Source organism: Ptychodera flava, chromosome 11, assembly GCF_041260155.1.
Source record: "Ptychodera flava strain L36383 chromosome 11, AS_Pfla_20210202, whole genome shotgun sequence".
Taxonomy (NCBI): Eukaryota; Metazoa; Hemichordata; class Enteropneusta; family Ptychoderidae; genus Ptychodera; species Ptychodera flava.
In genome coordinates, this window is record NC_091938.1 from 37314569 (window position 1) to 37340949 (window position 26381).

Consider the following 26381-nt stretch of genomic DNA (forward strand, 5'->3'; position numbering starts at 1 on the left):
TTTGCAATCCCTCATATCACCCAAATACCAGGATATAAGGTCATGAAGGGGTCAAATAGCCAATTTACAGGCCTAGGTACCCACCGCTCCAGGAGTAAGGAGCTACGTTAAAAGTGCTTGGTCAAGGCATGTTTTCTAGTGAATACTCTGGCCACAATATCATAATGCTACCTGAAGGCTGGGGATACTTTACTAAATAGTATATTAACATATTTGATATTTATTTTAAGAGTTATAATACAAAAAGGTATATCTATTTCTTCCATATTACTATTTGACATAAAAATCATTTATATTCCAGCCTTTGTGTTTATTTATTTAGATAAGTTGCGTACATCTCTTTCCTAGAAACTTGTCAGATATCAACAGTAGTGCTATGCAACGGCACAAGGGGAACCTTTCGATGTATGCCAGGTTTCAGTTTCATATACAGCTTGCATCTAATCACTGCCTTACCTCAGCCAAAGCTAAGGCTGATAGGAATTGTTGATTGCCCTCAGGGAGATCAATTTACAAGAAGACAAGCCTGTATAGAGTTGCAAAGGCATGTGACAGATAATGCATATACTTTTATTCAGATTTACGGTAAAATGACTTCAGAGAATGAAATCATGCAGAGAATTACTTTTTTTCCCCACTATATTTTTTAACACTGAAACTGCTTTTGACGGGATGGACACTTATGAAAATCAAGTGACCCCCTCTGTGCTGTTTGAAAAATTCATGACCCCCTCCTTCGCAGTTTTAAAATTGAAGGTGACCCTCTGGATTTTGCCGGCCTACCCCCGGCCGTAATAACTGAACGCTCCCTTAGTTACAGGTACTAGAGTCTCGCTACTACCAACATGGCCAAACAGTGATTCAAAAGCCGTCACCTTGAAGAGAAAACTACTCACCACATCTGTACACAGTCCTGGTGACCCCTACTACTCTTGTATTTGTTATTCGGTTCAAATGGTGCCCAGTTCTCGTAACCAGTTTCCGAGAGAGGCGTGCCATCGTCCCACACATATGTACCTTGAACTTGGCTGTCACTAAGTCCTATCCAAAATCCCCTTGCCACTAGAGCGTCAACACAGTAGGTATAGATCGTTGAGGATATCGCTTCTTGTGTCTGGACATCAGCTATCGTTGCTAACTTTGAGTCTTCACCGATACTGTGGCACTCGGATTGCGCCTCTTGATAAGTTGCGCGTTGAAAGCGTATTTCGTATCGAGTACATCCCATGCATAGTGGGAACAGTCCTTGCTCTAAAATGGGAAATTTTATACAACGCGTTGAGCTCTACTTTGTAAACAGTTCCTTTGCTCTACTTTGTGAACATTCTTTTACAGTTATCTAAGTTTGAGGCAATATGATATAGGGACTTGGACTGGAATGTAAAGATGAAAAATTATAATACGTCATGCATCCAAGTCTTTACTTTGGCAAACGGAAAGATATAAGTTTCAAATATACAAAGTACATTTTAAACGTAAGCTTAAGTAGATCAACATCATGCATGATGACTTTTCAGATGAAGGAAGACTGTAGCTAGAGAGAGAAACGAGAACGGACGAGGACGTGGAAGCAGAGAGGATGTCCTCAGTATGACTGGATTTTCATCGGAAAAATTAAAGGACTTCTCGGATTGTTGCGTATTTCAGGGAAAACGAAATTCCTTTCTTTCGGTGAAAAGCCTTCCTGAACAAAAATTCAAAAGTGCAAGGTGTTGATGTCAGACTGAGTGTTTATAGTGTCTGATAATTACCCGTATATGTGACAGCACAACCTCGTCAAGTTTAGGTAGAATGTGCCTCGGGGACAGATATTCAAACTCTCAAACTTTTACAATTCTTTTCTGATATACCACTTGTGGGACTAGCTCTTGGTTTAAGAATTTAAACTTTCCATCGGCTTAGTTTTTCGAAAATCGAAAATTTTATTTTTTCTCCATAGAGTTAACACAGGGGTGACGGCCATTTTGAATTTCAAATATCGATAAATCTTGAGTAATTTCTTTCTCTAGTACCAAAAATTTGCACGGTGACCCCGATTTATATTCTTGATTTTGAAAGAGAATGATTGAAATATTCCTCGAGGAAAGTTTGAGCAAAAGTTCAAGTCTTTCACTTTCGAGGCGCATACTACCTTAACATTTACTGTAAAGATGACGTCGCGTCATAGAGTCCCAAAAATGTTGTTTTCTGTTTACATTGGTAGCGACGTTCTTTTATGTTTGGGAATACACAACTTTAACTTCAATCGCTGAAAAGCGGGAAAAGACGTTTTGCCGCTTTCGAGTTTCAGCGTAGGAGTATTTGCTTGGCATTTCTGATTGCATTTTGTATCGGGTGATGACATTCTCGTTGCGCATGCGTATTTCTAATATCACCGCACTCAAAAGGGGCGTTTTTAACTTTCATTGTCACTGTCCATGAAAACAGTTAATAGAGGTATCTTTTCTCAAAAGCTGATAAGTAAAATGATAAGAATACAATCAGAAACCTGCTAAATAATTTCCCAAGATTGAGCCATGCCAGTGCTGGATTGAAAATGAGAGATGTACACTTTTCCCCCCCAAAAGTCATGTTGCTTCTGATTATAATGAAGTTCAAGGTTAACTGGCTTAGATAATATCGATAGACTTCATTGATGTGTTGAAACCGTCTCGAGTCTCATTGCTCTATACAGCATTGACGTGATTGTAACTGAATTTCGATGTCATCTCTCCCTCTTTTAGATTTTAGTTGAAAATTAGGGGACGCTTTTTGGTCTAATTTTCTTCAATAATTCTCAAAATAAGACTTGTCTTTGATGTTGAAAACTTCCAGATAAGGCCGGGGTGTTTTGAAATTTTGCGGAACAAGCATTGGTGCTCAGCCACATCCTCCATGTAAGTGATACTACCGGGTTCTTCTGCTTGTCTCTGTCTTTTCTGACGCTGCCATGCTATCTTGGTGGTATATCATTGTGCTATGTAGAGTCCGGCAGTCTGCGTGGTTCTCAGACGAGCGAAATTAAGCCAGTGTGACTGACATGACATGACGACGGTTGAAAGCGAGTAGACGTTCGGAATCGTATTAAATTACGCTAATTCTGACATGTTTATGAATAATACACTCTAGTACAAAGTAGTTTATAATTTTGTTCGTTTAAAATATTGCAGTAAGTAATTTTTTTTTTATTAAATTGAGCCAAACTCTCCTACACGAACGTTGCTTTTTAACTTTTGTGACGATCTGTGTGACAATAGTGCCTCTTCTAGGCTCACAGCGTAGTTTTTGGACAAGCCTAGGAGCGATCAGTGTTTACACTAATTTGGTAAGTCAGTTCTTGGCGTGTAAAATTGCCAAAATTTGACCATCCTCAGAAGGCACTGTTCATGCTCTACGGAGGACACAGAGAGGGACGTTGATCATCTAGGGGATGGTTCAAGTTGACATCGGTGACTTCAAGTCCCTCAAAGTAGCGTATCAGTGGAGTTTTATTTACTAACTGTTTGGTAAGCTTACTTTTTTCTTTCTAATGCTCTCACGTGTCATGCTTGGTGATTTAGACTGACTCAGCATTTTGTTTGCTTCTATCTTTAGAAAAGATTTAGTCTTGGTCCCAATGTTGGTGTTGGCAATTAATGACTTACCGTAAAATACATCCGATTTTTCTACCAAAGTCGGTGCCAAGGTAAGGTTAGCATTCAGCCACGAAAATAAATCCCCAAGTCCATTCTGCTCACATTGAGACAGGGTAAGGATAGCATTGTCATTGAGGATATGCTGCCATAGATTGAATCCCGTGATATGGAATGACAGCTCATTTCCATTAGAGCCGAACGACAGGACCCCGTCCTTCTGAATCGGGCCTATGGTTGACTGGATAAAGCCGTGATCGGGACCACTTGCGACCAGTTCACCGTCTTCGTAGTACTTCAACAGTCCGTCCTCCTGCTGCCACGTGACGCAGACATGATGCCAACGCTTGTCGTCCAGTAACAAATCTGGAAGCGAGTACTTAGGCATGTTGTTGTGGACTATAGGTCGCGGTATGATGCTTTGGACGAAGACGACACCCAGTGATATAATGGCACTTGTACTGTACTTCCATAGTATTGTTACACTGGTTTGTGTAGAGTCTACTTTTAACCAGTGACACGCAGAAACCGTTGCCAGGTCGACAGTGATGACGTTGTTGACTAAAACCTCTTTCGGCTCGTCCGGTCCGAATACAAGTTGTTTGTTGGCCAAACTCGTCTCCACTGGTGAAGGCAATTCACCTGCGTGTGATGAAAGTATAAAAGTACAGTTGAGTATCACAAGGTCAAATTGCAATCAGTGTCACTGTCAATGGACTGAATATAACTATTTACGTTTGAAAACTGTTCAACAGTAGTGGTAAGGTGATATATTTAAGCAATAAAGCACACCCAGCGACGGTACACTATGAGATTTTGACCAGTTCACGACATACGTAAACGAGCGATAGCATGTGCTTATATGGAGTGAACTGGTCAAAACTGAGTGCTAAATCCGTTCTTTGGGTGGTTTATTGCCACTATATCCTAACAATATATTGAAATTCTGAAATTCTGAAATTTTTTCTCTGGCTGAAAGATGGCGAGTGTTTCAACCGTGCTATATCGCGCATATAGCATGGTTATTTTCACGTCTCGACAAATCAGATCGCTGTTCTTGCGTCATCAATATACTGATATGATTTAATCACCGTTACACCGCCCCTAACTTCCGATTCACAGATCTAGTTCTAATAACTCATAACAAATAGAAAGATTAAACTAATTTATGATGAAGCTCATGATACTTATTTCGAATTCACCAAAACATCTACCAGCGAACATGTGAGGTCATCATAATAAAACAAGAAATAATTCAAAATAAATGACGTAAGATTTGTGTTCACATGAAAAGCACTTGACATTGCCGGCTAATAATATTATGCCCAAGGCAAAAAGACATTTGAAAACTTTTCATATGACTAGTTAGATGTATACGATATGTTGTGGTGAGCTGAGTAACATGGTACGAAAATAAACTGAGGTGTGGACATTACGCTGATTAAAGTCGATTCTCTAAGCTGAATATCAAAACATGTCTCTATACATTGTAAGTACTTACGAGTCACTTTTGCTTCCGTTTCCCTATTTAAACGCATGTATTCCAGGAAGTCTTGCTGTTTGAGAGAGAGAGAGAGAGAGAGAGAGAGAGAGAGAGCACCTATGAAAAGCCTGAAAGAGGGCCGACGTTCAGTTTTTCTGGTCGACTGAAAGATTTTCTTTATAATACATCTGTTGCCACTATGCAAATCGCCATGTTCACCACTCGAGTATTTTAAGGAACAATTCACTAATGCCAATGAAAGAGTCACGCATTGAAAGCTATTGACAATAGAATCATGACATTTTCTTCTCCTAGTTTTTGAAGGAAGGGGGCTAGTCATAACGTCAGCAACACACCTTTCGAATTTAATAATTCAGAGCTTACCTGTTGAGCCACGTTTTCCGTGAGAGACACTGCACTACTAGCAACCACTAATACCAGATACACTATGCAGAAGAACAAGCCACGTTCCATATTTTCACTGTTACAAGCAAGGTTGTACCATAGGATCAGAGTGAATTATGACACAAACTGATGCCACTCTAATACTGATAAAATGGTTCAGATTTATTTACCTAAAATTAATACCCCAATTTCATTCATCTGTCATCTCAAACTATGAAAAAATATTTTCTATGTTTGATATCGTTGCTACCCTAGTTTCCACCTGAAGAGGAATGAACATTGCCCATTACACTTTATTCCGTTTTTTTTTTGAAATTCGACGAGAAAAAAATCTAGGTTTTGTCCATGTTAAACTGGACGATCACAGACACCGTCTTATACAAATATTCGTACAAATTTTCCGTAATTAAAAGCGCAAAGTAATTTTTCCGCGGACGATACATCGTCTATTCGGCGTGACGAACATACTGAGTGAAGAAATATATTTGATATTTTACGTAGCAAACAGAGCAGATAGAGCGGAACTAGGCGGCCGGCTGTCAAAGTAAACCCGGTATAAGTTTCTAACGGCTGTTTGCCTTGTGTTCAGTGATTTAAAATTAGGCCTGATGGCCCTGGGTGCTATTAACAGTTTGTCGCATAGCAACAAACCGATGTGCTATCTGGTCCATAAAACGCGGTCTCTATGAAAATTAATGCTCCTTAACAGCCAATGAAGTTAAGTGAGTCTAATCATCAAAATAAATATGGTGCTATGTTTGATTATCCTCGGGCAAACGAATCACGCCAATCGCGAAATTTGCCTACCTCCTTTAGTATTTAGTTCCGCTTTATGTTTAAGTTTCTCCAACTTACACGTATGCTATCCAATCCGCTTTGTTGTCTCGAGCTATCGTTGCTTGCACTTAGATGATCAGGTAGATTGTGATTGTCTGCCTACCTCTGTGTGTTTGTGTGTTCCTCTTTCTCAATCTTCGATTGATTATTTTCAACAGACTAGTGGCCGCTAAATAAACTGAACATAATCTGTTATTAATTCTGGCATGTGTCATCAAACTGAGCCTAGAAGCAACATTACAGACACTACGGTTCCTCTCCGATACCGCCCTGTGTGTTGTTGTAGCAACATAGTAACATACGTCACCAATACGTCATCAAATTACCATTATCAAAGGGCAGAATTTTACGTAAAACATGTTATCGTCAAATTGAAATGCAGTGCTTTATACCGAGAAATACAGAAAGCAGAGAAAAACGTAATCATTTCCTGATAGCATTTGATTACACAACTGTTGATATTAGAATACCCCTTCACAAAACAAGTGATCCAAAGAAATTAAGTCTAATTTCCAATTACAGCAGCTAATAACTGAAAGTATGGTATTCTGTGTGTAATGTGTTCAAATGGAACGAAATCTACTCATTCTTACGGTTGTTCATTGGTATGATTTTAACGTAAGTTAAAAAATAACAATAACGATGATGTAATTTAATGTTAAATAGATCCAGTATTATCTCTTCCAACTTTAAGGCACTATTTTTTACTTTATCTCTGATTTCTAGATGATTTTCGACAACATAATGCATCCTTAAATTCGAAAATCAAGACATATGATGAACAGTCAACTCTATGGATATAAATTTGAAGTTTCAACGAATATTTATTGACGTGTACCAGCAGATAAAAGTAAACATTGCATAAAGAGAATAGAAACTTACAAGAATTATTGCTGTCAATTAATGAGACAAAGCTCGATGTAAAGCCCGTATGGTATGGTTTCAGATAACAGCAGTACAAAACAATTATCCGATAAATCTAACAGGATATATATCGTTGGTCATTTTGATTGTTTTGTTAGCAGTACCAAGTTTTAAATTGATTTTTATGGAGCAAGGTTTGTTTGAGATTTTGACCTATCGGTAGATAGATTATCAACTGTGAAGAGGTTACAATTTTTGCGTTTTATTCATCGAAATTAATCGACGTCCATAATAATTCAATCTCAATGTAGAAGACACCGATCAATAAAAAATACTCAGTTTAATGTTCGTTTCTACACAGAAACTAAAAGGAGAATTGATCTCTGGTAAATTCTAAAGCACGTTTACTTTTCGCTTACAAAAATCGAACCCAGAAAATTAATGGACGGTAAACACGCAATTCCCGACACGCTAAATAGTGATATATCAACTATAAAAATAAAATGCACTCTCGTTGATGAATGCATAGCAACGACAGCATACAGAGTGATTGATCTAGTGAAGTTTGACACAATCTTGCCAATAGTCGGCCTTTGCACTACGAATGAAAGTTTGCGCAGATATTCCATACTTACTTTGTGTTGTGATCAGTTATTTCTCGATAGAATTGAAAAAAACCGTAAATTATTGTGCATGTCAGAAGTACTCATTTCAGTATTAAAGACAAGTATTGAAGTTTGTTTAGAGAACACAAACCTGAAACTGATATCAATGCTCGCTTTGTCAACCGTTTAACAGCAGTTTAACCACTTACCCGGCTAATCCTCTTGGCTAGAACACCGTCCCGTTGGTCTCCTCCAGACCCGTAGCAAAGAAGAAATGACTGCGGAGGCAAGCTACCGTCGGTATATAGCCCTGTGCTTGCAGTTAAAGAGCAACAACTCTCAAGATGATATGCTTGTCATGACCGTTAATGGAAAAATAAACGGCACCGTGCGCATGGAAACAGATGACAATTGGTTACGGGTATGTGGATTTTACAGCTCGCTTGAACCAAACAATGGCGCTATACAAATATTGATAAATCCATACGGTAAACCGGAGAGGCTAAGCCGGTGGCAATGGGCGATGAATTATATAGGAGACTAAATTACTATTACGATGCATAATCCTTGGTGTACTAAATTCATGGAGACCAACTAGCCTGGATGCCTTCAGTGTACGCCGTGCGGCTGTGGTATTGAGGTTTCGTTCCGATGCGATGTCACACCAGACTGCTCTCAACTACTCGCCTCTTCATGTGTGTGATTTTGACAATTGTTTGCCGATTTGTTTGGACTGAATGACTACCCATGGGTAACATTGTCTAAGTTTTTCAAATCGGCTCGCGCCTGCAAACGCAAGAAAGTGCCAATATTTCATTTTTGTTTCCTTTAAACTTTGACAACAGACTCAATAAACGAAGCCATATTGTGTAAACGTCTTCGATGTAGTATATTTACGCTTGAGCTAATAATAAAAGAGCTAGTTTATCTTTCTCAAGAAAAAATCCTATCCAAAAAACCCTAGAAAAAAATATACAAAACAAAACAAACAAACTCCGGAGTTCTTCAAGGCAATTGATAAAATGATATCATTTCGTTCCTGCATTACTTGATCAGTAATCCGCTTACAACTTCATATATATTAACAATTCGTATGTGTGTAGAGGATAGATTTCTGACTCTATATCGACAACAAATGACAACATTAGACAGTTCCTGCTTCTTCGAAAACTACAACTTGTCATAAAGCGATAAGCTTCACTGCATCAAATCAAATGCATAATGGTACACTAGGTGACATGCATGACGTGGGTTTATGACTCCCTCATAGTACAATGTGATGGAGAATTCGAGACACAAGCTCGGTACTGGTTACGCGCCCTAAGAATGGCACTTGATGTATATTGCTTCATTCGGTGATACTTACTTTATCCCGCTTAATGGGTGTTCCACCAGTTGGATGGTGGATTAAAAAATGGTAAGACGTCTTTCTATCCGTGTGTCTCAAAAAGGAAACGTATAAAGCAATTTCTTCTCATAATTTCTTATCTTCTCTCCTATCTTCGAAATATGAAGTTGCAAATAATATGACGATACGTCGTTTTATTTTGAATCGTCCTCTGCTTGTTATCAGATGATGAGATGGAATAAAGTAAATACAATAACAGCTTACAATGGAAGTTTTTGCGGATCGAAAATAGTAAGGAAACTGTATAACGCAAGCAGAAGAGCACGACAGACACAGCTTTAGACACCAAAGGCAATACAACAGATATCTGCAATGTGCAAGAAACTCATTATCTATTTGTGCTGCTAACGGAGATTGATGGAAATGTTAAGTTCTTCTCTGTTCCTGCTACCAGCTTTTGCCATTTCCTACAATTAAATTGTATATCAAGACATTTTAACTTTTAGAAGAAATTTGATTGATAAAGTCAACCTTAGGAACCTTCAACAAAATTAAAAAGCAGGCTTACAAGTTCTTTACAGCAGAAAACCAGGTATTTTGACCAAAAGTACATAAAATTACAGAATAATCAAATATTACAATCACAATTCAAACTAATTTCATCATCGCTTGAACAAACCTCAATAAGGTTACTCTTTAAGTATCTATAACTGAATTGCTGAAGATCAAAAAAGACGTTTGAGAGAAGATATTTTGACCATAACGTAGGGAAAAAAATCCACGATATATGAATATTCAATTTGACAATTATTTATACTATGTATGTAAATGAGTTCATTGCTGAAATCCTGCTGAGCAAAATTTCAGAGCGGAGAAAGAAATGTGAAAAAAATGAAGAAGGAAAATGTGAAAAATCCGTAACAATTTTACAAACGCATATTATGCTATTTGGTAAAAATATACCTTAGCGCATTCCTAAAACATGTTATGACCTGTGTGACCCAAAATCAAAACAACTTGACAAACGAGTTTGACAAAAATCTTCTTTCTGTGAAAGATGAATTTATATGATGAAAATATTTATCACTTTCAGTAAACTGCTACATATATGTGAGTAGTGCTGTGAGTAATATTTTCACCAAATTGAATCAAATTTGAGAGAGTAAGGGGCAACATCAAAAGTTCAATATAATAAATCTAACTTAATTGCTTAAGTTTGGCTTCAGACCCCCCCCCCCTTCTAACTTAACTGACCTAAAATTGAAAAACATCGCTGACTCATACCCTGTACTAATTCTTTCAAACGACGTACCAATGTACCATTGAATTAAATAAAAATTGAAAACCATTATAAAGTTACAAAAATACGGGTGACTGGATCGGTTTTAGCGTATAAAAAAACAGCCTTGAAATCGTAAAATTTGCCAAAAAGACGTTAAATCGTTTTTGACTGCACAGAAATTAATTTGGCCAACCCCCCCCCCCCAAAGTTAAGCAATTAAGTTTTTTTTCAAACATCGATCTTTTGACGTCGCCCCTAATTATCGTGATATCCACCAATACCTTATATTATATCATACATGTATATTGATGTCCCAAATACAGCAATCTGATTGGTCGAGACGCAAAAAGAACCGTGGTATATTGGCAATATACCACGGCTGGCATACACGCGAGCTCTCAGCTTAAGCAAAAATCCGTTTTTGACGTTCCACACCAGAATTTCAATATACTATTATGATATAATAGCAATAAAGCACACCCAGCGACGGTATACCACTCGGTTTTGACCATTTTACTTCATATATGCACTCGCTATCGCTCGTGCATATATGTCGTGAACTGGTCAAAATCTCGTGGTATACCGTCGCTGGGTGTGCTTTATTGCTTAAATAATTACTATGTCAAATAACAATTATTCAACTTGAAGATAATTAATCATTTCATTTAAAGTATTATTTTTATGATTTTACTTTATAGCTGAAGTAGTTTGTGAAAAATTACCAATTTTGGTTTGTGTATACACTTATTATCAACTACCCGCTGGGACTTTGTGTGTAATTTGAACTGCGATTAGATGTTTACCCAAAGATTAAATCGTAGCGCCATGCGGAAAAGCAAAAACCTTGGGTACTGTGCACATCTGCACTGAAATCTTCACATAAACTGCACAGATTAATCCATTGTAATGCATAGGGGCACGGGACGGTGATAGGGGTGAATGTTTTCAACTGTGACATTGTATGTTCTGTTTCCTTTGTAATATTACCAATTTTTGAAAATGGCGGGAAATCAAAATGACTGTTAAAATTTGAATTTACTTGTCAAATGTTTCTGAAAGGAATGGTTTCCTAATGCAGTAAAAGCCCATATCCCTTCAGAGGGTGGAATTCAGAGAAACCAGGAGGGAATAGGAAGATATTTTGAGGTCAACAAATTTCAAGAGTTACAGCTAATGGGGCTTTAAACAGGTGCCGCCAACTAAGCTGTTCGTGCAAAAAGGTGTTCGTGCGAAGTTTTTCAGCGGGCGGGTAAATTTCAAAACTAATCAGCGGGCGGGGAGAAAAAATCTATATTTACTGTGGGCGGGGAAGAAATTTCACTATTTTCAGTGGGCGGGGAGAAAATTTTTGACAGTGGGCACAGGAAGATACGTAGAGGGAGGGGAAAGCGGCGTGGTAACGTTGATAGAACTTGAGGGGAGATTTAGCGCCTTACTTAGGGGGTAGCAATGTTCCAAGCTATACTGCCAGCTGCTACCACGGTTTGCGTTGATCTGGGTTGCCTAGTAGGCATCTAGTTGGCAATGGGAAATTTCAGTAGTGGGGAGAGGGCAGAGGGGAGCGTGAAAAGTTGTGGGGAGTGGGGAGCGGGCAGACTATAGATACTGGAGGGCAGCGGGCATCAAAATTCAGTGGGAGGGCATATTTTCCGAGTATGCCAGTGGGAGGGCAGTTACGAACAGCTCTACTTTCCCCTCCAAATTTTGGGTCAAGGTCAAAAATACGAAAAATCGGTATATCAGCCTTCAAAACATGTTTTGTGATGATTTTGCGAAATTCATGAAATTTACCAGTTGGCGGCACCTGTTTAAAGTTTTGTAATCGAGCCTTGCTTTAGCATGTACACTGGCATAGGAAGTTTCAGTCGAATCTTGCTTTTTAGGAAATCACAGATAGACAGACTAACATATACATACATATGAGCGGATAAAATTACAGTAGTACAAGATCAGCCAACGTGTAAGGAGCTAACAAATCAATGTCACAATATCAGAATGGAATTTAATTTAGGATTTAATTTAATCAAAGTGGCGATAGAATGCCAGGCCCGTAGCCTCTGTGTTGTTTTGTATCTCTCTGAGTCGCTGAGAACATTCTCCTCATATACGTAAGTCTAACGTGTAATTAATGATTTAAGAAAAACCCCTAGGAATACACCTAACATCTATTCTACAGGAAACGATGCTTCCTCGATCACCATCTTGTCTCCCTGAAGTCTCTCTACAATACGTTACCATCGCTAGTTTCAGGATTATTTCATTGAAATACTCAGCATTAATAGGGGGATTACTGCATGTATACAAGCCACCCTATGCTTCGTTTAGCTACTTGAAAAGGCATTTCAGACATGGAGGCGCCAGGTACAAATTACCGTATGTGATGTATCACGGTACGGTTACCAATTTATAAAACTAACCATAATTTTTGCTTGAACAAAGTTATGAAAGTAGTCTCAGGACAGCCAAATAGTTTTGACGGGCAATAGCTGTAATTATGATAACATTTTCAAAGTTTGTTCTGTAAAACAATTATAAATTTCTTGTTTTCTCATGAAACACGATGGAATACAGTGTTAGCCTTAGAACCAGATAATTTGTAATTGACGAGATAGATTATTTTCAGTCCGGACTAAATGCAGGTGTCAACATTTACACTAGAAATACCATACGTACAGGTATGTTGACAATTTGACGTCCACTGAACATTTCGGCAGGATTTTGTGAATGAGAAATTGTATTTTACAAAAGAATTTGAATGATGGAAAATCCATAAAAGTTGCTGCTAATGGAGCTTTCATTTTACAACCACGTTTCTGGGCTATATCGCTCTCAGCATTTTATCTATGAATAAGGCCAGGAGATTCCGATGTTATATTAAATTGTAAGCGAGTTTCCCCTAGCTGCTATAACCATAAATTTCGCCCGCCCACTATTAAACACATCGAGTCACAACCATATTGGCATATGTCGACCGTATGACAACAGTTACTTGTGATCATACCGACAAAACACCAATATGTTGAACAATTGCGCATTTCCGATGATTTCTTTATGAATCTGTTGCCATGGAAGGATATTAATCAGCTGTTTGTTTACATGTTGGCTTTCCTTTGTCATTTAACGACGTCCGATGATATCCCGATAACACAATATTTGTATTTCAAAAATACTCCCACATGACAAAAATATTTTAGACGTTGGTTTTAATTGTAAATCAGAAACTCATCTGCCCGTGTAAGTCAAAGTGAAAGAACACTGTTCGGCAATGCTCTGGAGACTATAGGAATCTTTTCACTGACTCCTATTCCACAATATCACAGACGACTCCTGTTAAAAACGTTGAACAGAGTAGCTGTAGAATGAGTAGATTGAGGACAATAGCGAGATAAAAAGGAGGTTACAAGCAACTATGATTTCTCTTCAATTGACGAGAGATAACAGACGCTGGAATATCTATTGTACACGTAGTAGTACCATCGTAGCATATTTACCACATTTAATCATTAAATCAACGTTTCCCGTGTAAGTACGAATCATTTTTATAGTTTTTTTTAGCATTCCTAGAAATACCACTGCCGCATTTATAACTAATATCAAATTCTTGTTTTATTGTTTGTTCAAACTTCAACTTATTTTACAGTAAAGATTACTACGAGCTCTTGAGTGCATAATCTTAACGAACGATTGTTTGTTCGCTCATAACTTTAAATACACTTGCTCGTAGTTCCTTGATCTGATCGTGTATATGTTACATTTATAGCCTGATATGAAAATACATTTTAGTTTAAACTCATCTTTGTATAGAACAATAATTAGGAGAATCAAACCCAATTTCTGCCTCACTTTGCGATCTATTGTATCCTACGCGCGCACGCACAAACGCACAAACGCACGCACGCACGCATATACATACACACACACCCACACACATACATACATACATACATACATACATATATACATACATACATCATACATAGCTTGGTTCGAAAGTTCCATAATCTAATACTAGCATGACATGTCACCGGACACGTTATTTCAGATTTAACGCAAATTGTGGTGGTTATTATAATGTTAATATCAACCAGGTGCTCGTCGATATGTATGTATATATAGACGTGTTATGAGACTGCACCAGGGTGACTGCATAACACATGAAAAGAGCGCGGCACTTGTCTGATCAGGAAGATTGCTTCGTATGATCCGGGCCGACCACGGACGAAACGGCAAAACTGACTTAGCCAATGAATATGTTGCGGAACTATATTATCTACATGCAATGAAGGTGTAAGAGAAGAAACACTATTATCAACGTGAAACCACCACTTTTCACCGCGTGTGCGAACTGTGACAAGTGTATCGAAACGGCACAATGGTGTTCTTCGCGTTGCCGCATGCTACGTCGCACTAGAGACTCGGGTCTGTTACGGCGAAACCATACCACGCGGACTCTGTGTAAAGGACTGCTTTAAATAACCCTTCAAGCCCTCGGCCACCCTTAGAAAATCTCAGTAATATTTGTCTTAATTAATTTTATTTATTAGTGACAATATTTCGATTTCAGTTACATTTATTTCATTATGCAATACAACATAGTGCACTTCAAATCTCCACTGTCCGTGCTTGTGTCTGGTAACTTCTACCATAACATACAAATGTACCTGTATATGCTTAGCTGGTCCTGTACGTATTCGGTCTTTCGACTGATCACAGGAATAAACAAACCATGTAACTTCTATAAAATAAAAAAATGTTTATCCCTAAAACTACAACCAGGCAATCAGGTCCACTACTGCCAAGCGTGTATAAGATCAGAATGTCAGGTCTGAATGTTTCAATTTTTCTAAGGGTGTGCGCTAGGATTGCATACGAACTCCGCTATTATTTTCGTTATTGTTCAGTTAAACGCATTGCTTTTAAATACAGATCAAGCGTACAGCTAACAGAAGATATGTATTTTACTCTATGATGACGATGTTGTTTGGATGCTGGCAGAGAAATGTGCAACACCTCGTGAAAGTTTTTTTCTATTCTGTAACAAATGGCAGCTAGAAGAAATAGTAGATTTTTCATAAGGGAGGAAGGCCTCGTGACGAGCGTTGGTCGTTTGGCAGTGCATGTAAATCTGTGTATTTTGCTCTGCATAGAATAGGTATTGAATTCGTTCTTTAATTGATAAGGCAACCTCTAGGCTGAGAATTAAGCCAGTACACGCGTTTGTGACGTCAAATTTCACTAGCTTGTCCTATGATATCAAGATATTCCCTGTTACAAAAATTACTAAGTTACAATCTATCTATACAGTGTGCTGCAGTACCCTTTTAAAGAAAATTTTATCATATAACACCAAAATTATATCAATTACATTGATTACCTATCAAACAGAGAATTAAATTGAAGACCAACCCGACTTCATTCACAATTATCTCTGCTAAGTGTTCAGTGATATCTCCATTCACTGATAGACACCCGTGTTTTCCATCGCTCCCTACGAACGGTTCGTCGGATAAATTATTTTTGAAGGGGGCTGGATACCAAGACAACGACCAAACGCTACCGGGCTTCCATGCTTTAGGTGCGGGGTAGATTTTAATGAATGAACTTCCTTGTAATCAATCAATCCTTTTAAATCAATCTTTTTAAACAACGTGTAAAGATGTACCCTTTTAAGGATCATTTCAAAGTGTAACTCTCCTTTTTCATCTTTGTGTGGTATTTTTTCTTAATAATGTAACTGTCTTTAGTCTTGTAAAGAGCACAGAGACGCTGTATGGTGCGTTTAAATAAATAAATAAATAAATAAATAAATAAAACAATAAATAAATAAATAAATAAATAAATAAATAAATAAATAAATAAATAATACTACAAAGCTTTCGCTCTACTCTGCTAACCACAAATGCCCATGTGAGCCACATAATTTGCCTTCCCTATTTACGCCAGCAAACGATCGAAACATACTCACCACTTGCATATAGGGGCATTTTTAAATTACCCACTCATCGAAAGAAAAAAGGTTGCCTACTCGCTGACGATATTAAAATTTCCCCGCCACCCTTCCTCAGCCAGCTGATACGCGGGATGGAAAAATGATTGCCAGCTAAGAATGTGCCTGTTAAATTGTTTTCATAAACAGCCTTGTTTGCTAGAACAATATCAAGGCTTCTATCACATAAGTCAATTTGGAAAAGAAAATGTATAAATTCGGATTTTAGCGCTGATGATTCATAACATTTACAGACCCAAAACTGAACATGTATGATTAAAAGGGCAGTATAGTTAATGATGTATGGGTCCAATTCGGACGTTTTTGGCTATGAAGCTGTGAACCACAACGTATACTTATTTTCTCATCGTTTTACGGCGATTTGTGACGACAACGAATCATGTTATTTTTGTATAGCAGGCAAAAAACCCCACCATCTCTGTCTCTGTCTCTGCCTGACTGTCTGTCTGTCACTCTTATTCTCGTCCTTCCTTGCCCGACCGAGATGATGTACTTGTCAATTATTCATTGTAGGTGTGTTGTCTTTGAATCACTGAAGGATGTCTTGCAAGACGTGTCCTTAATTTAAGTTAGAATTAATGCTACTCGGGGACAGATATTCAAACTCTCGGACTTTTACATTACTTACTGTATTTTGCCTACCACTCACTTGTGTAGGGTCAAGTTCACGGAGTTATGAAAAATTTCACCCTACAGAGTAGACACAGGGACGGCGATCATTTAAATTTGAAGTGTCAGTAAATATAGGGATTTGTTTCTCTAGTATGAAATTTTGCAGTGTAACCCTCAGTTTTTATTAATAGTGAAAGGGAAATGGTTAAAATTTCCTTATAGAAAGTTTGAGCAAATTTCTTTTATTATTTCGAGCCACGTACAACTCTAAGTCAAATAGGCTCACTCACACAACGAACCATCATTGCGATATAGAGACTATTTCCACATAAAAGCCATAATTTCGATGCCGTAAAGCAACAGCTTGCGAAAATGAGGCGCCCACACGCCTGTACCCTGATGATGGCCGTTTACCTGTATCAATATTGTAGGTCGCCCTCATCGGCGATAACTTCGATTACTTCGAACGAAACTTACCGTAGACAGGGGTAGTCCCCTTTGATGTATGTCGAAACCAGTAGATGCCACCTGCACGTGACGCTATACTCGTTGAACGATTTCTTCACGTCAAATCGCCCGACATAACTTCAGAAGGCTGGTTAAATCATCAACAACATTTGATGTCACTATGAAAGGTGAGAGGACTATGGTATTCAATGTTTTACGAAAATGGCGAAAGCGTCTTTTCACTGTAGGAATTTATCGATTCTCTGAAGGAGTGGTCATCGTGACTTCATCTGTACTTTGCTGTCTGTTCTGTGCTATTTTGTGTCTGTCTTTTAGCAACAGACCATGTAATGACGGATTTTGGCTTGATAGTGATTATTTTATGTACATTATAATCCAATATAATCTATGACAGTTATATCTATGATACCAACTCTCGGTTGGGAAAATTGTTGATATTTGCTTTATTTATCAGTTCTTTCTGCCATTCTAATTGTATTCGATGATGAAATATCAGTAGAAGTGTAGTAAGCCATGTAATCTCGGTTGCTTGGGGAGGTAGCTATTGTAAGGTAACGTGACGCTCTAGTGGCCTGATATGGCAGGTTACCTGTCCATTCAGCCGTGTCGCATTCACACAGCGTGGGAGTATTTACACTCTTGATCTACAATACAGAGTAACCGGTTGAAGGCCACTTTAAGATTGATATATCAAGCACGTGATCTCTGTCAAACTGAAGTACGCTATACGCGTGCCACAGAGATTTACCGTGCAGTGATTATTTTGTGGTTAGAGACGTAGATATTGATGAAATCTTGTCTAAGTTATAATTGATTTGCTTCATTTTGATGTGTAACATTGTGAGTAACTATACTGTCGAGCACGTGTTCATTGTTATTAAATAGTAAATCAAATGAGATTATTTAGGTCACAGAAAACATTCATATTTGGGTTGCTTCACGGTGGAAGGAGCATACCAACAACTTTACCATATACAAACTAAAACACCAGTGTAATTATGTAAATTTGCCCCTTCAGATGACCTACTTAGAGATCATTCAAATCGTCATGTGTTTTTTATAGTGTTTAGGAAGCTATTTTCTAACAATCATTGGTGTAGTTTCAATAGCAAACATAACAGCGGAAACAGTCTGTAAAGTACAACGGAATGGAAAACCCCTAAAAAGGTACATGTAATAATTCACTGTATTTTGGCGGTCCATGAACAAGGGATCATGTAGTTTTGCACATTATTTGACGCAAACTTAATGAGTAAAGTAACAAATAAACTCTGCTATCGAATAGTCAACTAAGAGAGAGAGAGAGAGAGAGAGAGAGAGAATAGTCCAGTCAATCAAGCCAAAAAAGGGGTAAACCTAGGACTAATTGCAACAGAAATTATCTCTTCACCATGCATTTTAGAAAGTTCCTAGAAATAACATACTAAAGTATAATAAAATCTAAGGGGTGCAACAGTACCTAATTTGCATAAATGTAAAGGGGCTCATGGGTATAAAATTGTCGCTTATAGACGGTTTCTACTTAAAATATGTGGCTAAACATGCTTTTGATCTGGGTTTTTTGGCTTATTTGCCTCCTTTTTGGTCTAGGCAATGTTGTTGAAAATATTTTGTCGTCATACAAATACTTCCTCATTTGCATAAATCCAATATGGCCGCCACAACACTTCACTTTTCTTAGTTTTTCTCCGAATTAATAACTTTTTTAAGCTACTACTGACAGCAATAGAATAATTTTTTCACATTGTATTTTAGACAAGTCCTAGAATAACATACTAAAAGCCTAGTACAATCTAGAATTGTAAACAGTGCCTAATTTGCATAGATGTAAAAAGATTATGGGTACAAACTAAGTGCTGATAGAATGTTTCTGCTAAAAATAATTGGCTAAACATGATATGTTATGCAGGTTTTTGGCTTATTTGCCTTGTTTTTGATTTAGGTAATGTTGATGGAAATATCTATCTTCATAGAAATATTCCTAATTTGCATAAATCCAATATGGCCGCCACAACCTTCACTTTTCTTTGTATTTTTCCCAATTAATAACTATTTTTATGCTACTTCTGACAGCAATAGAATTATTTATCCACTGTGTATTTCAGAGAAGCCCTACAATGACATACTAAAAGCCTCGTACAATCTAGAAATGTAAACAATGCCTAATTTGCATATATGTAAAAAGATTATGGTTACAAACTAGGTGCTGATAGAATGTTGCTACTAAAAATATTTGGCTAAACATGATATATGCGGGTTTTGGGCTTATTTGCCTTGTTTTTGGTTCAGGCAATGTTGATTAAAATATGTTGTCGTCATAGAGATATTCCTTATTTGCATAAATCCAATATGGCCGCCACAACACTTCGTTTTTCTTTGTATGTCCCTAATTAATAACTATATAAGCTACTTCTGACTGCAATAGAATTAATTTTCTTTGTGTATTTTAGAGAAACCTAGAATGACATACTAAAAGTCCGATACAATCTAAGATTTATAACATTACCTTATTTGTATAGATATAAACGGAATATGGGAGCAATACATTCACTGATAAAAGAAATATGCATATTGAATTGAAAAAAATGCGACATTATGTTCAAGTAATGTATGCATTTATCTTAATTTTTGTCCAGGCAATATTTTTGAATACATTTTATCCCCCGAGAAATATTTCTAATTTGCCTAAATCAAGTATGGCTGCCACTGCATTTCACTTAAAAATTATATTTAATCTATACAACAAGTAGTTTTTGTTTCCACTCTGTATTGAATGTATAGAATGACAAACAAAATGACTGTTAAGTGGGGAGACAGTGCATAATTTGAATAAATATAAAACTTAGAAAAGGGAACAAAATCGTTGCTGTTAATAGATTTCTTAAAAATATATAAGCAAATTGATATTTAATTCAAGCAATTTCATTATTTAATGTACTTTTTGTGTTTCTAGGCAATGCATAAAATCATTTAAGATTCCTCATTTTACATAACTGCAATGTGCCCCTCCTCTTTACTTTTCCCTTTTTTGACCTATAGTATAAATGACTATATATAATGTTAAAAAACAACGGAGATCATTAGAACTAAATTTTAATAGGGTCATGGAAGTTACATATCTCAAGTTTAGAGGCCTGAGTTGGCACTAGATTTTCTCATCAGAAAATTTACCCACAAGATTACAATTTCAATGGAAAACAAAAGGCTCTTACACCTCAATCATTCTCTTACAGACTAGAACAAAGGCGATCCCAGGGATCGCGAAAAGTGCATTTAATGAAGTTGTGCATAAGACAGCTAATTTACCCAAATGCTAAATGGTCATAGATGATATACAAACCTGGTGCTGATAATCTATTTACGAAAGTGATTTAAGAGATAAGCTGACATTGTAATGACTATGTAACATCATTTTCTTGTTTTTAGTTCAGGGTATGTTTTCAAATATATCTTACAGCGATAAAAAAATTCTTATTTGCATTTGTCCAATAAGTCAACCATATCACTTCCTTTTTCTAATTGGAACATGAATTATTTCTTCACCTTAAATACTTAAAAGGTCCAAGAATGGTATATTCAAAGCCTAATACAATCTACATTGTGGAAAGGACTAATTTTAAAAGATTTTATAGGGAATGCCTACACTGTACTAAATGTAATAATTGAAACTTGAAAGTTTTACAATATCGTAAAGAGAGATTGGAAGTTTTTACTAACATTGCTAAATATATTTTACCTAATTTTGAGCGATTCCTCATGTGCATAAATCATTATGAGATCACTAAAATAATTTTCTTTAATTTTTCAAATTGACGTCAACTTATTTTAATTAATTATGTTATCAGTAAAATAAGAATTACATTAAGAGACACTACTTGTTTAAGTTATTTAATATTTAAATTCTTCCTATCGAAAGATGTCCATTTTATAACTTGAATGAACATTTTGCTCAGTACAAAGAAATTGACATGGTTATTTATTTTCTGTGTATTTTAACTCATTATAATAATTATATACTAATAGGCCTACAGAATGAAAAGCCCTGTAAAAATAAACAATGATTGATTCGTATAGCTCGTTTCAATTATCTAGAGAATTTGCACAATGTCAATAACATTGGGAACTTACTGGAAGATTTGGATTTTCTTAATGCATACCAAAATGCTTGGCCAAATAACCAACACTTTTGTACAAAGGGAGGCTGAAGAAAATTTGTATTTCAGCTCTATTTTCTTTTATTTTCACCCTTACCCGTATACTAATATAGATTAATTGTGGATAAAATGTAATTAAAGACCAGGTTGTGTGGTCACTGGTAAATCAGATATACTTTTGACTGTGTGCAACTTGCCTGTTCAGCCACATACAGAAATTTATGATAATAATGATAAATAATTTATAATGATCATGATGATATAGAGGTACAATTGTTATACTATACTGCCAATTATCATGAAATATGGATTAGGAAAGCTGTTCCTTTATCAGCTGAAAGACATTACAGATCATCAAAGGACACTGCATTTCTCAAAATTTTGAAATTTCTTGAAGACAACAATTGAAAATTAATATAAAGTCATATAGTGGACTGAAGAGAGAGATTTCCTGTTAAATCTTACCGTACACAGCCATAGCATTTGAGGAAAAACTGAAAAAATCTGTTGACTGAATCATGATAATCTAAATCACTGGTAAAGCAAATCTAGATACTTTTCATAATGTTACATGGTCTAGCTGCTCTTTCAAATTTTCATGACCGTGAAACAAGAAAACCAAGATGTGAAGGGATTTGCATCACAGAAGCTGCCGTTAACGAGTTTATCAATTAGGATATCAAATTTTGACATCAAATTATCATAAAATTGGTTATCCTGTATTTTGAACCTTATGGAAGTCTCACCTCAGATTGGCCAGTCTCTCAATTCCTTGAGTGATATCTTATTGGTAATAATACAAAAGTCTAATAATCTGCAAATGGGAAGTCCATTACATAACAGCCCCATGAGTGATACTTGCACATCTAAGATCTGATATGATACGCAGTACAATTATATCATCCTATGCTTCACATCTTTTCATTGAGTATCCTTCCCATACTTATGGGTTCTACAATGAACTGAGGCAGCATGAATACCCCGACAGAAAGCAAAATCTAGACTTTCTGTTGTCAACAAAAGGATTCTGGCTGTAAACAAATGAACCACCTAGAGGAAGATGTAAACAGAGAGGAAGAGGAAGAAATTTTGATATGATAATGACCATCATAATAATTGTCATCACCACTACCATCATGGTGATTCAAATGATGTTCGTATTTATACTAATGATAGTTTAATAATGAGAAGGATAGTTTAATAATGAGAAGGATGATCAACTGTAGTGTGGTGAACCATTTATTAGTAACTGAATATTTCCATCGTCATTGAAGATGACCAAAAGCATAAAATATTCCTTCAAAAATTTTACTGCAGTCGAACATGTTGTAGGAGAAAATGACTTAAAATGACAATTGATGTCAAAAACTTGAGCACGTCCAATGATTTTTTATGAATAACCTTATCGTCGTAAAAGAAAGAAGAATATCCAAAGAAAGAATTCTGATTCCTTTTATTTAAACAGTAACTCTCTGAAACTCTTCTCTTTATTCATTGCATTTCTGAATAACCAGAAAATGTCAATGGAAGCTATTGTAGGCTTATTGTATACAGAAGACCGTTTGTGTCAATTATGCAAATTAGGCATTTTGTATTAAAATATGCAAATTATGCATACAAATTAGGTCAACCTCTTTTGTTTCAGGTGATTCTTGCAAAACCTTAGCAATTTCATAGAGAAAAAATTGTTTAAATATTAGCTTAAACATTCATTTTGTCTGAAATAGTGGAAAAACTGTGATATATGCAAATTACTTAATTTGCATATTCTTTATTGTTCAAGACATTTAGAAATAACTTATTGAACCTTACTAAATTGTGTTGCAATGAAAAAAGTCACTTGAATTCAGTTTACATGCCCAAAATGTGAGTATAGCAGTCATTTTAAAGGCTATATGTAGCTAATTTGAATATATGCAAATTTAACCGATTTGCACCCCTTAGATTTTCCTATACTTTTAATATGTCATTAGTGAGACCTTTCCAAAGGTCATGGTGAAGAAATAATTTCTGTTGCAATTAGTCCTAGGTTAAACCCTAAATTGACTGGACTAATAGAGAGAGAGAGAGAGAGAGAGAGAGAGAGAGAGAGAGAGAGAGGGAGGGAGAGAGAGAGAGAGAGAGCTCCCAGAGATTATATTTCGCAATCAGAGATTTAGTATGAATACGTTTCATTTTTTAATTCCATTGCAGTTCCTCTGATTACTCCACTTGGTAGTGACGTCACCAGCTGTCAGCTATCCTGCTACAGAGATCCAGACAAATTCTGTATTGACCAGGGAGAAGGTATAGCTCCATATGACAGATACCAGTGTGTGTCCTGCAGTGACCTCTGTCCGGGGCCAAACGATGATCCGGATATAACGTCAGTTTCACTAACTTGTATTGAAAATTGTAAAGGTAAGTGCTGACTTTTGAGATTTTCTTAACTTTTTTGTCATCATTAAGCTAAATCGTGTGGCTGTAGGGCCAGGGTAAATAAATAAATCAATCAATCAATAAATAAATAAAACAAGCAAGCAAACGAACATTGCAACGCCGATACAAATGCTGTGGTGATATACTGTATAAATGTTCCAATAAACTGAAGACCTGGCCCCAATAAAACGATTGGGAATTAAATCCCGGCCTAACGAAATGCACTAAAATCAATTTACACAAACTCATGTGCGTTTTTGCTCGCAAGTTCGCCTTTGGCTTTGTGCATCTGACCGTGTATTTTAATTGTTGATGGTCCGTAAGGAAATTGTCAATACTAGGCTTGGACCTCTACTCGGTCACGGTGTACGCAACGCTTCCACCGAAGTGGCGCATAGCATAGAGCGTAACCTAGGATAGGCCCCAGACTAAGTCAGTACACTCGCATAAACTAAAGTTTGTTTTTAACCTTTTTACTTCACTAGAATATCTCCAACAACAGACGCTTAATAAAATGTATTCAAGTCAAGGTGAGTATGGAAAAATGAAAGGTCAAACAAAACCTTCGATTCGTTGTTGATATGGCCAGGTATAGTTATGAAGTGGAGGTCACTAGGCCATATAAAAAACGTTTCCGGCAACCTGACCTACTCTAAAAAAACCATCGGCCCTAGACATATTTATGTCACATTTCCAAAACATTTCGAGCGAATTTTCGAAATTTTACCGTATTTTATTGGTCCCATCCAACGAAAATCAAAATAACTTCCTCCGACCTACCTACCCTAATTTTTCTAAGGTGTGTTGCTTGAAACACACGTTGTTTTTATTTGGCCCTATTGTCCAGAACACAAACCCAAACAAACAACGTCTCTCCACCAATCCCAATATCAACTTCCTTTAGAGTGTTTACACACTAGAACTGTAATGAGTACTGAATAACTCTCTAATTGTGGTGACATTGAATTTGATGACATTTTCAGGATTCCTTGGCAGCTCTCTGGGATTGGACGTTGTCTTCGTGTGTGTTATTGGAATACTCATGGTCACCTTGTTGGTAGTTGTGTTTCTGCAACACAAAAAGATGAAAAACATCAAGAGACAAATGCCAAGAGAAGTGAGAAATAGTGTTTCTGGTAAAAATGTATTTGTATCTATATTCAAAATATAGTTTTCCAATCAGTATTGATAAGGGTAAATAGTTATTAATTTAAAATACTAGATAATTTTCTGTTTGATACATCAAGTGTTAGAAAGATAAAGTATACTAGAATATGGGGATAGATATTGAATGAGATGAACACTCCATTAAATTAACAATAGCTGTAACGTTTGATGAAATATTTCTATTGTCTTAACCTTGCTAACATATCACATTTCGTACAGTATCCACTGTTTGTTGACAAATGGAGATTCTAGTCGCGATTACGAAACTTCACCTGTCAACAACAACACAAAATAGTAGAGGCACACATGCATATGTACGGTCCGTATCGAATAGTTGAACATATATGCATTTGACTTGGCCTTTAGAGAAGGACAAGAATTTTTTTCATAATTGGAACAAAAATGATGAAACAGATCGCAAGTACAGCTAATGGAAATTGAATCCAATGTCTCGGATAAAATAAATGTCACTACAAAAGCTTTATCTTAAACCCCGCCACCTCCTTTGAAGTTAGTCTGCTCAATTGTTGGTGTATCTTTATTACTGGGGATTTTGACAGAAAGATCTTTTAAGGGGGCTGAAGTCGTTTTGTTTGTCCGGTCCACTGTAAAATGGTTCCCCCCCCCCCATTAATCCTTTGACGGCATCCCTGTGGGGGTAAGGTTCGTGCAGGAAAATCAGAATTAATTTGATCGGCTCTTTCGCTTTCAGGTGTCAGCTACGCCGCTGGTTCATAAGTCCAAGACATCGCCAGTGCGCCTCCAACGGCGAGTGTCACCTATGTTGTGTAACTGTAAATCAAGGCAATCACGGTGAGTGATTACTCGTGATAAACTCTTATTGTACAAGACGATTCCAATAATTTCAACTGTTTGTTGTAAACGTGCATGTCTTGCCATTGGTGCTGAAATATAAGCTCATTTATTATGTATATGTATCTTTAACTTCTTAATATAAATAGTAGCCTGCTAGCATTGGATATTAGGCCTGATAGTGTGATCAGTTCCGGATTTCATAGGAAGTATTTCATGTTATTTGATGTCAAAATATGATCATATTACATATGATACGTTAATGTACGGCTCACTGCTACTGTTATCCAGTACTACGTGTGCTGAT

General features: G+C 36.7%; 2 protein-coding genes across 2 annotated transcripts; one reads left to right on the forward strand and one right to left on the reverse strand.

The window, feature by feature from the left end:
• Positions 1–892: 892 nt before the first annotated feature.
• Positions 893–8147, reverse strand: LOC139144523 (uncharacterized). Its single transcript, XM_070715221.1, has 5 exons — positions 8012–8147; positions 5479–5593; positions 5113–5167; positions 3624–4253; positions 893–1251 (listed from the first exon to the last, which is right to left on the reverse strand). The coding sequence occupies exons 2-5, from the start codon at positions 5566–5568 to the stop codon at positions 893–895; spliced, it is 1134 nt and encodes a 377-aa protein (XP_070571322.1). The 5' UTR covers positions 5569–5593; positions 8012–8147.
• Positions 8148–17545: 9398 nt separating this feature from the next.
• LOC139144194 (uncharacterized) lies at positions 17546–26040 on the forward strand. The gene is made up of 5 exons (XM_070714845.1): positions 17546–17689; positions 23870–24076; positions 24580–24624; positions 25078–25230; positions 25974–26040. Exons 1-5 carry the CDS (start codon positions 17683–17685, stop codon positions 25997–25999), a joined length of 438 nt encoding a protein of 145 aa, XP_070570946.1. The 5' UTR covers positions 17546–17682; the 3' UTR covers positions 26000–26040.
• The last annotated feature ends 341 nt before the right edge of the window (positions 26041–26381 follow it).

Bases quoted from the DNA above. Each gene is read 5' to 3' on its own strand.
- LOC139144523 (XM_070715221.1), bottom strand. From the start codon at position 5,568: ATGGAACGTGGCTTGTTCTTCTGCATAGTGTATCTGGTATTAGTGGTT. The intron at 4,254-5,112 runs GTAAGTACTTAC...CATCACACGCAG, and splicing joins AACGGAAGCAAAAGTGACTC to GTGAATTGCCTTCACCAGTG. The intron at 1,252-3,623 runs GTAAGTCATTAA...TTCCCATTTTAG, and splicing joins AAAATCGGATGTATTTTACG to AGCAAGGACTGTTCCCACTA.
- LOC139144194 (XM_070714845.1), top strand. The intron at 24,625-25,077 runs GTGAGTATGGAA...TGACATTTTCAG, and splicing joins TAAAATGTATTCAAGTCAAG to GATTCCTTGGCAGCTCTCTG. The intron at 25,231-25,973 runs GTAAAAATGTAT...TTTCGCTTTCAG, and splicing joins AGTGAGAAATAGTGTTTCTG to GTGTCAGCTACGCCGCTGGT.